This window comes from Pyrus communis, chromosome 12 (genome assembly GCF_041283825.1).
Source record: "Pyrus communis isolate YQ-2024b chromosome 12, ASM4128382v1, whole genome shotgun sequence".
In the NCBI taxonomy this organism is placed as follows: Eukaryota; Viridiplantae; Streptophyta; class Magnoliopsida; order Rosales; family Rosaceae; genus Pyrus; species Pyrus communis.
In genome coordinates this window covers 20,345,392-20,360,208 of record NC_142576.1, presented here as the reverse complement: position 1 = coordinate 20,360,208, position 14,817 = coordinate 20,345,392, and the positions used below count along the sequence as shown (strand labels likewise).

At 37.8% G+C, this 14,817-nt stretch overlaps 1 protein-coding gene across 5 annotated transcripts; it reads right to left on the bottom strand.

Annotated features, from left to right (window-relative positions):
• Positions 1-2,124: 2,124 nt before the first annotated feature.
• On the bottom strand, positions 2,125-5,418 carry LOC137745685 (uncharacterized). Of its 5 annotated transcripts, none has more exons than XM_068485685.2 (6): positions 4,570-5,418; positions 3,802-3,886; positions 3,523-3,692; positions 2,974-3,263; positions 2,402-2,623; positions 2,125-2,213 (listed from the first exon to the last, which is right to left on the bottom strand). In XM_068485685.2, exons 1-5 carry the CDS (start codon positions 4,943-4,945, stop codon positions 2,447-2,449), a joined length of 1,098 nt encoding a protein of 365 aa, XP_068341786.2. In that variant the 5' UTR covers positions 4,946-5,418; the 3' UTR covers positions 2,125-2,213; positions 2,402-2,446. The 5 variants fall into 5 exon arrangements, with proteins under 5 accessions (XP_068341786.2, XP_088537650.1, XP_088537651.1 ...); XM_088681524.1 differs by having other exon boundaries at positions 2,125-2,156; XM_088681525.1 differs by having other exon boundaries at positions 2,989-3,263.
• Between the last annotated feature and the right edge of the window lie 9,399 nt (positions 5,419-14,817).

Sequence of the window (14,817 nt, the reverse complement as noted above, 5' to 3'; positions counted from 1 at the left end):
CCTCACAATGGGCTAGCAATAATGCGGTTCAAATTCACCTTTGGCAAGAATCGAACATAAAAGCTCTCACTTACAAATGAAGAGGAATACCACTAGACTGTAGTAGGGGTGGGCACAGGCTGAGCCAGGTCCAAATTTAAAGAGACCGGACCAGACCCGCTTTAAAATGGAACGGGGCGGGGTGGGCCGGTTTTTGAAATTTTTGAAGTTGGAACTAGACATAACCCAGTCCATTTGAAACGGGCCAGTTCGGGTTGAGTCCAGGGGTCCAAGGGAATGACATCATTTAACTTGTCTTCCTTCAACGTCGCGAAACCCAGATGCCCAAGGACAAAACCATCGGCCACGGACAACGCCGCCTTCAACACCATCTTTTCCAAGTCTGATGATGAAAAGCACGTCCCTTACGCCATCATTGTCGCCATTTTCGTCGATCTAAAGTCTACTGTCTTCTCTGATTTGGAGCCATGCACCATCTTCGTCCATCTAAGTGAGATTTCGATAAAATCAAGGGAGGATTGAGAGTAGGTTACGGTCAGAATGGTTTATGGACTTGCAGAGAGTGAGAGAGAAATGAGAGACATATGAACTTGGTGGGTTTCAGTTTGGAGTTGAAGAAGGCTTTGGAAGCCTGGGAAGGCTTCGAAATCAGAGAGAAAGAAGGCCGAGAGGAAATTGAATTGGCAATTTCCTTCATTCAATTTCATTTTGTATCATTGTTATAGAAACGGGCCCAATTTCATTGTATTATTATTATAAGAATGGGCCCATCCATTCATTCAAATAAGTGGGCTTTTTTTTTTTCCAGCAGTAACCATTACATTATAGAAACGGCCCGGTCCAGGGCCCCATGAGTCTGAAGATTTGGATCCACCCAGCCCTGTATATATCATCGACCTTCCTCGCCCTGTTTATTCTAAAAAAAATGGACCCGTCCCGACTTGCGGGTCCTGTACCCATTTGCCCACCCCTAGACCATAGTACTAAATGAATCAAACAAAAACCCACCTAATTATAAACATTCAAATAAAACTTAAATTTAGCCACTTAGTACTACGGTCTAGATGTATTCCTCTTCACTTGTAAGTGAGAGATATTAAGTTAGATTCTTGCAAAAGAAAAATTTGAACCACATTATTGCTAACGCACCATGAGGCTCATCCCTCTCCCCTTTAGCATAGAAAATATCGTTTGTTAAAATATATATCTACATATAAAAATAAAAAATAAAAAACCTAAATTTCAAATAGATTGCCATGTAAACAATATATATAACCAATTATTACAACATATTCATAACTTATGCCACAAAATCCTAATTATATCAATAAATGTTATTACTCACCCTAATTATGATAAGCAATTAAGCCCATATGGAAATTGTACTTTTCTTGTATCATAAATATTAGTAACATACATAAATTAATTTACCCATATTCAAAAAAAAAAAAAAAAAAAAAAAAACGATAGGAAATTTGCTAAAAATGACCTATTTTTTGAATTTTTTTTATTAATATATAATTTCCGGGATATGTATAGAATATGCACACAACATGCAAAACAATATAACAGAAACAGAATTTTTCTAAAATTTAATACGCACTATAAATGTCCATATGGGTTTAATTGGTAGTGACGGAGAAGGAGAAATCTTGTTTTGCATGAACGAGTTAGAAATACACATTATATACAGGACATGGACATAATATGCTCACAAATCTTAGCTCAACCCAAACACCCAGACCTCACAATTCTCTTCGAAATCAGAAAAATGACATCATCACCTGTAAGTTTTTACAATTTATATGCAAGTATTTTCATCATTTCACTTTTGTGCACGGTGTGCATGACCGGTTTGTCTTATTTTAGTCTAAAGATTAAAAAAAACAAAGGTCATTTTTGGCACTTTCCCCAAAAATATCAGGCATATTCATTCCTTTTACAATCACTTTTTTTTTTTTTTTTTTTTGTCAAATTACAATCAATTATTTTGAATCAATTAATATTGGTTGAATCATGTAATTACCTACATATAAATTAATTTACCTACTGATTCGTTTATGCATTTTGCCACTGCACATAGAACACAAACATTTATCGCGAATAATCCCTCAAAAGAAAAAATTTGAGCAAACAAACTTTGGCGGATGATTTACCTGTTGAAAACGGAAACATAATAAACTCCGCTGGTAAATCTTGTCTATACAATGTTCCTGAACCAGCACATTGTTCAACACGTCGGAAATCAGATACAACAGGAAATAGATGATTTGAAAATACATCAGGAAATGGATATTTCATGAACGAAGAACCCGTTTTCCAATTCTTTATGGGGGTGTTTCACATGTCAATTATATCCAGTCTTTTTACAAGTTTGGTGTAAATTAGAGGTGAAGATTACCACATCAGAATAAGTGCAGGGTCGTCCTCGGAAGTGATGCTAATGTCACAATGGAGACTCCTTCCATGGCAATCTGTCAAGTCCGTCAACAATGGCCCTCCGGAACTCACCATTGTGGAGAAGGAAAGATGAGACATGCCCGCCAGTGACCCATCTTACTTCTGAACCCGGCCAAGCTTTTTGAAGCTCTAGCACAGAGTGTTTCGGGATGTACCCATCATCCTGAAACATGAGTGCAGTTAAAGGAAAGACTGGTAAAGCTAAGCAAGGCACAAAAACCAAAAGACAAAAAAAGATACGTCGCTTTATTGCAAACCAGATCGATATGTATTCATCATCGTTAAATGATGGAGGTCAGTTTATCTACATCACAATTTAGACGGAAAACACTTTGAACCCTGGAAACTGATTATGTTACTGATGCAGAACTTTTAAATTCCATAATGACTTACTAGGAGTTGTATACAGTGGTCGAGTTTTATCAAGAAATGGAAAACGGTTCCTATTAAGAAATGGGAAAACGCTAACAGAATCTTAAACATGGGTTAATAACAAATGGGTAGAAAGGTAACCTCATAAGTACTTACAGTGGCAGAAACAAATATCACAGCATTGGGATTTTTTGGAATCGGAAAGCGTGTGACATCTGTGAGAGACAGGACATTGCGCATCCGTTCTCTCACCTCCTCGAGAGTCATTGCAGCCTTCTGCACTGCAAGATCATCTCTCAGTGCCTCCCATGCAGTTGCATGCTGTAATATTCCCTCACAGAATGCCACAACAGCTGAGTGTGGAGAAAGAAAAGGAAGGGTTGCAACAGGTGTAGGGTGCAGTGATCCAACCATCGCAGCATGTACTCCTCCTAGGTTCCACACAAGCATTATATTTTGGGCCAAAAGAAAAATAATTAAATGAAGTTTGCGAGTGTTCTAGTTCTCGGGAAAAGTTCATTGACTTATTCCAAAGTCAGAACTAAAAACAGCTTCAGTTTTCAAGCAGATAGAAACTAATTAAACCAGTCTAAATTTTAAAGAAACATATATTTAAACCGAAGAAATATGGGAACCACTTCTTCCAACCTCTACTCAAAGCTATAGCAAGAGATGGAGTTGAGTCTTTACCCATACTAAGTCCACAAACACCCATCTTGCCAAATCCCGCCTCACAGTCTAACCAATGCAAGAGACTGCGAGCTTCTTCAATGGTTGCCTTTCCTAATAAAAGCAAGTCACTAACACACAAGAGTCTTGCCCCACGCTGCATTACAGGACGTCTTTGTCCATAGAAAGGGCTGCAATACATATCAACCTTAATCAAACGCTGGAAACTACAAATAATAATCAAGTAAAAATTTGATATCAGTTACAGAAGGTGTCTCACTATGCAGAATAAATTCATACCTCTCAAGCACCATAGTAGCAATGTTTTCCTTCAGCAACGGTCCACCAAGACGTAACCTTCGTTCAAATGTATGGTCCCCAGTTCCTGCAAAATAGAAATCGCAAATTGTAATGCAAAGGGGTAAATAAGAAATTCCATTAAGTGCTACTACAAAGGAATTCTATCAGAAGTTGGTCTATGTGATCATCCAATATTTGACACTGAGCAGTTTGAAATAGCTCACATTTCCCAATCAACAATATAGTTTCAAAGCAATGACATACTTGAGAGAAACAAACCAAGTACATTCGACGGCCATATTCATCAATCTTTCAAGGAAAAAAGAACAGTTCCAAATATAGTTCCCAAAACTAGTTAACACTTTAAACTCAATATTAGACTCTTTGAGACAAGTATACAAGTCGAAGACAGTCCCATTTGAATTGTACACCTTTAAAATAAATAAACAAATCATGTTTCTAGCATTTGATTTCTAATTCTGAAATTTCAATGCTCAACACAATGAACAGTGCCAAGTTCACCGCTACTTGCCTTGAGGCCGAAAACAGCATTTCATCAGTAAGCTAGGCTCAAAGTTCATATTTGTAGCGATAAACCAAACCGGTAGTGTAAATCCAACCTACCAAAAATTTACCAACGATTTGATATACTACATTCTTGTGTAATAACCAGAACAGAAACAATAAAATGACCCACCAGTAATACATTAATCCCAAAATGTCAATCCTAATTTATCAGTGTATAAAAAGATATAACTGCGACGATACCTGCAAGATGAACAACACAGGCCATTCTCTGAGGAGGAACCGACTTCGGAACAAGAAATGCAACTCTTGCACGGTGACTCTCAGGTGGCAATGCACCGAGAAGCTGCTCATCACAAGGCGTCCTGAAAATCCCTTCTCTGAGAGAAGCCGTCTTGCTCTCCCAAACAGTTTTCCAAGTGGGTTGGATCACAGCGGGAGGCCAATTCTGGCCAGCTGCTTCCGGGAAAAGCTGCTTTATCATCCTCTCGAGCAACTCAAGCTTTGAGCCGCCCCACCCTCTCGAAAAAAATTGAGGGCTTATCTTCGTTCTGTGCATGAATGCACCATACACATGGTCCAGAACATAATGGAGCATTCCCAGATTCACAGTCACCATTTTCAGAGAAACCCAGAAATTTTAACACCAAAATTTTTACCAAAAATGGTTTTTTTTTTTTTTTTTAGATCAATTTAAACAAAACCGAGATCGGATTATATGCAAATTTTCAAAAACAGAGAAGAACCCAGAACCCAGAATCCAGTGTGTTGGAAAAAATAAGAAATTATGAATTTAATCATCTGAAAGTCAAGATTTGGGGATGAACAGATTAGAGAAAACTTCAAAATTTGAAATAAACACCCAGGAATTGTGGCGATTGAGAATCGAGAGGCATGGGCGGTGAAGAAATCAATGGAAGACTGAGAAGAAGAAATCCATGAGACAGAAGGAGATGAGAGGTAAAGGGATGGTGAGAGAGAGTGGAGGAGATCCAAAATGCGAAAGCGAAAGGGTCAAACCAAAACATAAACAAAAACTGTGGGCTGAGACTAAACATGGGATTGACAAGGTGGATTGGGGCCAGTGCCACCTCATGCGTCTTTATCCATTCTTCTTATTTTATTCCTAATTTATTCTGTGCTTGCTTTTTGTGACAAGAAAGTTTTACATTGAACGAATTCACAGTTTCCTAGTATTTTAATTTCGTAATGGATTATATGTGTAAAATTTTCTTTACATGTTATGTTTAATTGCGAATTAATGCATGCAAGTTTTTCTTTACATAAATGTATCATTGAACGAGATGCAAGGGAAGCAGTTAAATTATTTTATGTAAGTTTTTTTTCCAAATCATTCATGTAAGTTATTCTCTATTATTATTATTTTTCTAATTTAAAGATAAAGATAATGATCTATTTTTCTAATGACCCTTTTAAAAATTGTTTCAAAACAAGTGTAATACAAAAAAAGAAAGAAAAAAAAAGAAAAAGAGAATTGGCTGTTATAGAAATATTTTATATATTGGTTGTTAAATTTGAAATATTGACATGAAATACGTGAATGACATAGCATTGAAAGAGTGTCTAAAAGTACAGTTATAGGATGTGCATGACTACTTTTTTTTAATGCCTCTTTATTATGTGTATGTTGAGTGTCCCTTTAGTGAAAGGGTCATGTTTTTATACTGAAGATTAAAAAAAGAAAAAATTTATTCATGAGTATTTTTTTTAGAAGCTTTTTTATTTTTTTTGGTAATAAAAATGCATTTCATTTAACAACTTAAAACGGTCCAGATACAAATAGCCACACCAAAAAAAAAAAAAAAAAAAAAAAGATACATCAGCCAAACACCAAATCTCCCACTCAATCGGCACAGCCACTGCAAAAAACGCTGCCATCATAGTAACAAGTCTGAAGACAACGAAAGGAGCGGTCATGCTAAAATGGGGACATAGTTACAGATAGAAAGTAAAGGTTGAGTATAATTTTGCTCGGGTACGATCCCTTCTGTATATTCATCCTTATATAGAGATTACAAAAGAGAGTTTGATGTAGAACAAACTCTTGTATAATAAACAGATAATACAAGTGATAATTACAAGTGATAAATGGATTAATCCAAAATACAAAAATCAGATAAGTTCACAGCTAGGACTCATCAGCATCTTTTAAATATTCTTGCATTTGTTGCGGCTGCTGTTGCGTTTGTTGCGGCTTCTGTTGGCCAGAGGAAATATTTGAATTTCCTCTTGGCGGGCTGGATGGTTTATCACGCCCCCGCAAGTTGAGCGGTCGACAACGAACGGGAAGCTTGGACAGAAGAAAATTGAAACGTGCTGTGGACAAACCTTTGGTAAGGAAATCGGCAAGTTGGTCTTGGGTGGCAACAAACTCCACAGTAAGTTCGCGATGAGTTACCTTTTCACGGATGTAGTGATAGTCCACCTCCACATGACGAGTGCGAGTATGGAAAACAGGATTAGATGCCAAAGAGATCGCTGAAATATTGTCACACCAAATTTTAGGAGGTGATAATGGAATACGAAGATCATTAAACAACTTGCGAAACCAGGAAATGGTGGCAGCAGTATACGCAAGTTGCCGATACTCAGATTCAGTGCTCGAACGAGAAACCCCGCGTTGCTTCTTTGAACTCCAGGAGATAAGATTGTTGCCCAAAAAAATGCAGTAACCCCCAGTAGACTTACGGTCATCAGGATCACCAGCATAGTCAGCATCAGCATAAGCCACAAGATTCAAAGAATTTGGCTTGTACACTAAACCATGGTCAGGAGTAGTCTTCAGATATCGTAAGATACGTTTAACCGCGATCCAATGAGTAGTAGTAGGACGATGCATGTACTGACATACCTGATTGACAGCAAAGGCGATATCTGGTCGAGTGAAGGTGAGCTACTGAAGAGCACCAACCACACTACGAAATTCAGTTACATTGGAAAGTGGTTCACCATCATACAAGCTGAGACGACGACCACTAATGGCAGGAGTGGAGACAGGTTTGCAATCCAACATGTTGGTGCGTGTAAGTAAGTCCATGACATATTTAGCTTGAGACATATGCATACCATTCGCAGAACGATGAACTTCCATACCCAAAAAATAACTTAAAGGACTCAGGTCTTTCATGGAGAATAGCCGAGCCATTTCTTGAATCAAGAAAGAAATGGTAGATGTATGATTTCCAATTATAAGTATGTCATCCACGTAAATGAGTAAATAGATGGTGACGGAGCCATGAGAATAAATAAATAGAGAAGAATCTGCCAGGGATGCAACAAATCCTAAGTTCTCCAAATGATTGGAAAAACATTGAAACCAAGCTCGTGGAGCTTGTTTCAATCCATATAATGAGCGTCGAAGTTGACAAACATGAGTGGGATATTGTGGATCAACAAAACCAGTGGGTTGCCGCATATAAACTTCATCAGAAATGGTGCCATGTAAAAAGGCATTTTGGACATCCAATTGTCGTATAGGCCAAGAAAAATGCACAGCAATGGACAAGATCATACGGATGGTAGAATGAGTAACAACTGGACTGAAAGTCTCACCATAATCAATACCTTCTTGTTGATGAAAACCATTGGCCACTAAACAAGCCTTATAGCGCTCAATTGAGCCATCAGAACGTCGCTTGATGCGAAAAACCCACTTGTTAGGAAGAATATTCATGTAAGACTGAGGAGGAACTAAAACCCATGGTCCCGCACGTTGTAATGTATTAAACTCGTCAGCCATAGCTGTACGCCATTCTGGATACTTTTGAGCCTGTGAAAAACATGTAGGTTCTGCAATAATATTAGTAGAGGACACATGAGCATACTTAGGATTCGGTTTATGAATACCAAGTTTGGCTCGAGTAACCATTGGATGCATTGAATTACTCATATTAGAAGAGGAAGATGTCGGTGGTTGAGACAAGGGAATGGACTGAGGTATATTGACTGAAGGGTGAAGCAGTGACTGAGAGTGTGCAGGCCTAGTGGGGTGGGAAGGAATGAGCTGGATGGCAGGCTGTAAAGAAGAGTTGACGTGTTGGAGAGGGGCAACAGTTACAGGTTGAAGAGGTGGGGGTAGTGAGGCGGTGAGTGGTGGGGTAGATATAGGATTGGGATATGTGTATTGTATATTTTCGCACGTATTATCGGTTAATTATAAAGTTTTGTACTTCAGGTACATTGTTTTGATTTTGAGTGTCAATAATAGTTTTATTATTTTACTCTGATATTCAGCAATAATGTATATATTTAAAAAATCAAGAGATGTTGTCATTGACCAACTGCACCTTGGTGCTTTGAGCTGGCTAGAATCCTACAGTGAGAGAAAGACTGGCCAGCAGTGTATATGTACGTGTGATATACACGTAAAAATACAGAACAATTAACCTTGTAGGCATTCATGTAGTTTTGTATTTTCTCTTATACATACTGTCTTGCATTTTACCATGCTATATGTGTGTTGGTTGGTCTATTACTAGAAAGTAGAAAGACCACAACTGCCTATCTGGGAGAGAAAACTTCAATGTAAGGTGTCTGAACAAATCTTCTCTAACGCAACTCTCCAAAAACACATAAACTCTGTCTCATCCAATCTAATGACGGTTCAATGTAAGAGTCGTCCTAGTCGCCAGTAGAGCTGCCATACCTTGATCGTGAAGTAGATGAATTGCTAATCCAATCATGTGTTATAAGTGAAGGTGACACAAAAACATGTTTTTACCAATAGCGACCCTAACAACAGCAACGGTTACTTTATTACTATTGGCCATTTTACCTGTGACATAAGACGACATAGAAATTTAGTACATAGTGTTTGTAGAATTTGTCTAGGGTTTAATTACGAATGATTTCCAATTTATGTTAATTGGATTGATGGAAAATAACAAGTAGACGCGATTTGTGATAGCAGTAGGATAAATTCAACAATTTGACACTGTTATCTTCAAGTACCACTTTATAGAACAAAGAAGTACAGAAGAGTGTGTCAAGTTTGATGATGGAGACGATGGCTGTGAGGGATGGACCATCTGCTTGTTTTGAGAAAGGGTACAAGAATATGGTAATTGAAATTCACGTTGAAGTTCACTCAATTAACAAACTACTGAGACCAGTTTACGTACCGTGATTCTATGACGTCAATATTTAAATTTATATTTTTTATCGTCACTATTTAAATTTATGTTAATATTCAATTTTACGTAATATTTTTGGATGACATTAACATTTGTAAAGTACTTTATATTAGTTATTCGTAATTGTAGTACTTGAAATTTTTGGTTAATTTTTCATTTCTCACTTCTTTTCTAATTTTATGCTGCACATGCACCATACTTCAAGATTTAAATTTCAAACTAGGAAAATAATAACAATAATTTCTTTCTTTCTTTTTTTAGTAAAATCGATATTCTATATATAAACAAATGAGGACGGATGATAGTTTGAACTCACGACACAATAAGTTGAAGAGCAAAACCCTAACCCACAAGAACAATTCACCACTTGTAAAAAAAGTGAAGAGATGCAACACGAGGACTTCATAAATAATACAGCTACATTCTACACTAATTTTTTTTTTTTTTTTTTTGATATACACCCAGTCAAAATGCCCCTTATTTTAATCCAATAAGGAAAATCAAATACTGTATAAGAATTGAGGTAAATCAACTTTTGTATAATTAATAATTGTGCCCAACACTCATTAGTTGTTTTGTGAAAGGAAAAAAGGAAAGCACGCGCAAGCGAGTGTGCTAGGCTTCAAACTTACATATTTATCGAATAACGATTAACGGTTTTGAAATAAGTAGTACTTATTTTCCCTTTATAAGTGAATGTGAACACAATTTAAACAAAGAGAATATTGATGAATCCGCAAGTTAATATATTTCCTTACGAAATTCATTGTTAAAAATAACTTATATACTTTCCAATTTGAGTATGGTATATTCACCACCTAATTCAACCGTATATGGAATCGTTAAGTAAAATATGTGATTCAGTGGATGTGGATAATGTAGCTAGGTATGTTGTATGTCGACACAAAGGGCACTCAACATCATGTTAATTATAACCACAACAAGTGGCATAGTGGTAAGGGTGCGAACTACGGCTCTCCAATAAACATAAAAACATGGGAGGTCCCGAGTTCGATGCTCTGAGCTGGTGAGTCTGCTCGACCCTGGTCACGGGCAGGGTGAAATTCCACATAGCCTCTCCAGGGAACAAGTTCATGGAAGGAGATAATATTAGTTTCTCCTCACAAAATAACTGATAACAAGGTATCTGTTGAAACTTACTCTTCGATCAAACCAAACCAATAACAGAAAACCATGAACAATGGAAGCACACTTTATTGATTGAATAAAGGAATACAAGAAAACTCACACATACAAACAGTTTTCTTGTCACATAAGTCTCTCACACACTATATCCACATTAACTATACCCTAACGTTAAGGACCCTTTTTATACTAAATCAAAACCTAATCCTAAACTGAGTTGGAATCCTAAACCTATCTGAAACTTGCGTCCAAGTTTCCCATACCTATTACAATTAGAACTCCCACACCAGTTAGGAACCCTTCTCGGATTCTATACCAACTTCTAACAAACTCCACCTTGGTAAGAACTCCGCCTCGAGACTTCTTCTGCTTCCATCGCTCCACCATTTTCAAGTATCAAACCTGTCTTACATGCACCAAACCCAGACAATGACTGAATTTTGATGCACCAACCACCTTTGTTAACATATCTGCAGGATTATCAGCTGAAGCAATTTTCTTTACAAGAATCTCGCCTTCAGCTATAATCTCCTGAACAAAATGATATCTTACATCTATATGTTTGGTTCTTGCATGATGCACTTGATACTTCGCCAAGTAAATAGCACTTCGACTATCACAATGCACATCTATCTTGCGCTGTTTAACTCCCAAATCTGCTATTAATCCCAGTGTCCAAATAGCTTCCTTAATTGCTTCTGCCATTGCCATATATTCAGCTTCTGTAGTTGATAAAGCAACAGTTGGTTGTAGAATTGATCTCCAACATATAGGACCATTCGCCATGGTAAACACATATCCTGTGGTAGATCTTCTTTTGTCTAAGTCACTAGCAAAATCAGAATCTACATATCCAATAGAGAACTTCTCGATTCCTTTATCATTTCGCTCAAAACAAATTCCCGTGCTCCTTGTTCCATGCAAATATCGCAGTATCCATCGAGCAGCTTCCCAATGCATTTTTCCAGGATTATGCATAAATCTACTTACTAATCCAACTGCATGAGCAATATCAGGTCGAGTACACACCATGGCATACATCAACCCTCCAACCAAACTAGAATAAGGAATGTCCTTCATCTTAGTCCTTTCTTCATCAGACTTAGGGCATAACTGCGTGCTCATCTTGAAGTGAGAGGCCAGAGGTGTACTTACAGGTTTGGTTTCATCACGGATGCCAAACTTGTGTAGCAATCTTTCCACATACTGTTTCTGTGATAAACACACCAGCCCTTTCTTTCTATCCCGTGTGATTTCCATCCCCAAAATTTTCTTTGCTTCGCCAAGATCTTTCATCTCAAACTCATTTTGCATCTGAGTTTTGAGTTTTGAGATTTCTGTTTGATCACTAGAGGCAAGGAGCATATCATCTACATAAATCAGTAAATATACATATGTACCTTCCCTTGTTTTCTTGTGATATACACAGTGATCGTATTGGCTCCTAGTGTAGCCAAAATCCTTCATAACCTTGTCGAACCTCAAGTACCATTGCCTCGGTGATTGCTTCAAACCATATAGAGATTTGTTGAGCTTGCATACTAGATTCTCCTTTCCTTTCTCTTCGTATCCTTCTGGTTGACATATGTAAATTTCTTCAGACAAATTTCCATGCAGAAACGCAGTTTTTACGTCCAATTATACTAATTCGAGATCGAACTGTGCCACCAATGCTAGGAGGATTCGAATGGATGAATGTTTCACCACGGGAGAGAAGATTTCATTGTAATCTATTCCCTCTTTCTGAGCGTAGCCTTTTGCTACTAATCTGGCTTTAAACCTTACTGAACTTGCATTATTTATTCCATCTTTCTTTGCATACACCCATTTGCATCCAATGGCCTTTCTTCCTTTAGGTAGCTCCACCAGATCCCAAGTTTTGTTCTTCTTTAGTGACAACATCTCATCATCCATAGCTTCATGCCAATTTTTAGCTTCTTTACTCCTTGATGCTTCTGTGAAATCTGTAGGGATGTCTACTTCGATTACTGGCAATGCGTAGGCTATACAGGAGACGCAATCTTTGAATTTAGCAGGAAGCCCAACCTCTCTTTTTCTTTTTCTCTTGGCGATACAATCTTCTTGATCTGGTACATCATTAATCATATTGTCCTCTTCTTGCTTTTCTTCTTGATCGACACTGATTTGACCCTCATTGTCATGTTTGTCTTCATCTCTTGAATGTTCAGTTTGTTCTTTTGCTAGCTCCACCTCTTGAACAATCTTTCGATCTTCTCTTAGTTGCATATGGGTTTCATTAAACGTCACATTTCTGCTTATTACAACCTTCTTGAGTTCTGTACTCCACAATCTGAATCCCTTGACGCCACTGTTAAACCCTAGAAAGATAGCCTTCCTTGCTCTCGGGTCTAATTTATTTTCTTTCACATGGTAATACGCATCACACCCGAATACCCTTAGTCTGTCATAATCTTGAGCAATTTGTCCTGACCATACTTCCATTGGAGTCTTTCCGTTTAAGGCTGAAGAAGGAAGACGATTTAGAATGTGACATGCATAACTCAATGCTTCTGCCCAAAAACGTTTATGCAGTTTTGCTTGTGACAGCATACATCTGACCTTTTCTAACAGTGTTCGATTCAACCGTTCTGCAATTCCGTTCTGCTGAGGAGTTTCTCTAACACTGAAATGTCGTGTTATACCTTCATTTTTGCAGGTTTCAAAGAAGGGATTAGACGTATACTCTCCCCCATTATCACTTCTTAAGACTTTCAATTTTTTCTCAGTCTTCCTTTCGACTGTGTTTTTCCATTCTAAGAAAATATCCAGCACCTCATGTTTGTGCTTCATCATATAAATCCATGCTCTTTGTGAATAATCATCAATGAAGGATACGAACCATCTCTTTCCTCCTAGGGATTCATTCTTCGCAGGCCCCCAGACATCTGAGTGTACATAATCCAGGATTCCCTCCGTTTGATGTATTGCCATGCCAAAACTTACTTTGGTTTGTTTGCCAAGGATGCAATGTTCACAAAAATCGATCTTCCCACTTTTGGCTCCCTCTAGGACCCCTTGTTTAATCAATCCTTGCAATGCCTTGTTTCCCACGTGCCCTAGCCTCATATGCCATAGACAAGATGTATTTGATTGATCACTTGCTGCTACCATAGCCATCGGAGATTCAATAGTGGTGCCTTCTAACAAATAAAGCAAACCCCTTCTTGGCGCTTTCATTATCACTAATGCTCCTCTTGCAACCTTCAATGTTTGTTTTTCTGAGTAGAATTTACAACCTTGATCTTCAAGAGTTCCAAGCGAGATTAAATTCTTCTTAAGATTTGGGACATATCTCACCCCTTGTAGCTCTCGGACTACACCATCATGATGTCTGATTTTAACACTACCAATTCCTTTCGTTGCACATGGATTATCATCCCCCATATATACCATTCCAGTGAGGGTCTTGAACGAAGAAAACCAATGACGTTGATAGGTCATATGATGCGTGCATCCAGTATCAAGCACCCAGTGATTCATATAATTTATTCCGTCTGATGCAGTTAGGGCACAGACGAAATCTTCATTGTTAGCCTCGACAATGTTTGCCTCTGAGTCTTCATATTTCTTCTCTTTGTTCTTGGCTTTGATTTTGGGACAATCTTTTTTCCAGTGACCTTTCTCATGATAGAAGGCGCACTCATCTTTATCGAGAAACTTTCTGTTGCTTGAGGCACCTCTCGAACGAGACTTGCCTTTCTTCTTAGTTGCTGGTTTTCTTTCCTTTGATCTTCCTCTTACCATTAGTGCTTCGTAATTGTTTCTCTCTTGTCTGTCTAAATTGCGGACTTCATGATTCATCACTGCGCTTGAGATTTCATCAAACTTAAGAGTTTCTCTACCATAAATCCATGTCGTAACAAACGACTCGTAAGATTCAGGTAGGGAATTCATCAGAATCAACGCTTTATCTTCATCTTTGATCGTCTCTTCTAGGTTCAGAAGTTCAGCAATCATCTTGTTAAATTCTTCAAGATGGTCAATCATCTTAGTTCCTTCCTTGTACTGAAAACGATACAATTTACTCTTAAGATAAAGTCTGTTTTCTGCACTCTTCTTCAAGTACTTCGATTCCAACGTATCCCATAGTTCTCTAGCTGATGAGATATTCATTACACCATATTTTTGTGCTTTTCCAAGACATAGTCTAATCGTGGAACATGCATGTGCA

Excerpts from the sequence above, each read along its gene's own strand:
- LOC137745685 (XM_068485685.2), bottom strand. The coding sequence starts at position 4,945 with ATGGTGACTGTGAATCTGGGAATGCTCCATTATGTTCTGGACCATGTG. Across the intron at positions 3,693-3,801 it reads GCTACTATGGTGCTTGAGAG|CCCTTTCTATGGACAAAGAC; the intron begins GTATGAATTTAT and ends TATGTATTGCAG. Across the intron at positions 2,624-2,973 it reads CCACTGTAAGTACTTATGAG|GATGATGGGTACATCCCGAA; the intron begins GTTACCTTTCTA and ends CTCATGTTTCAG.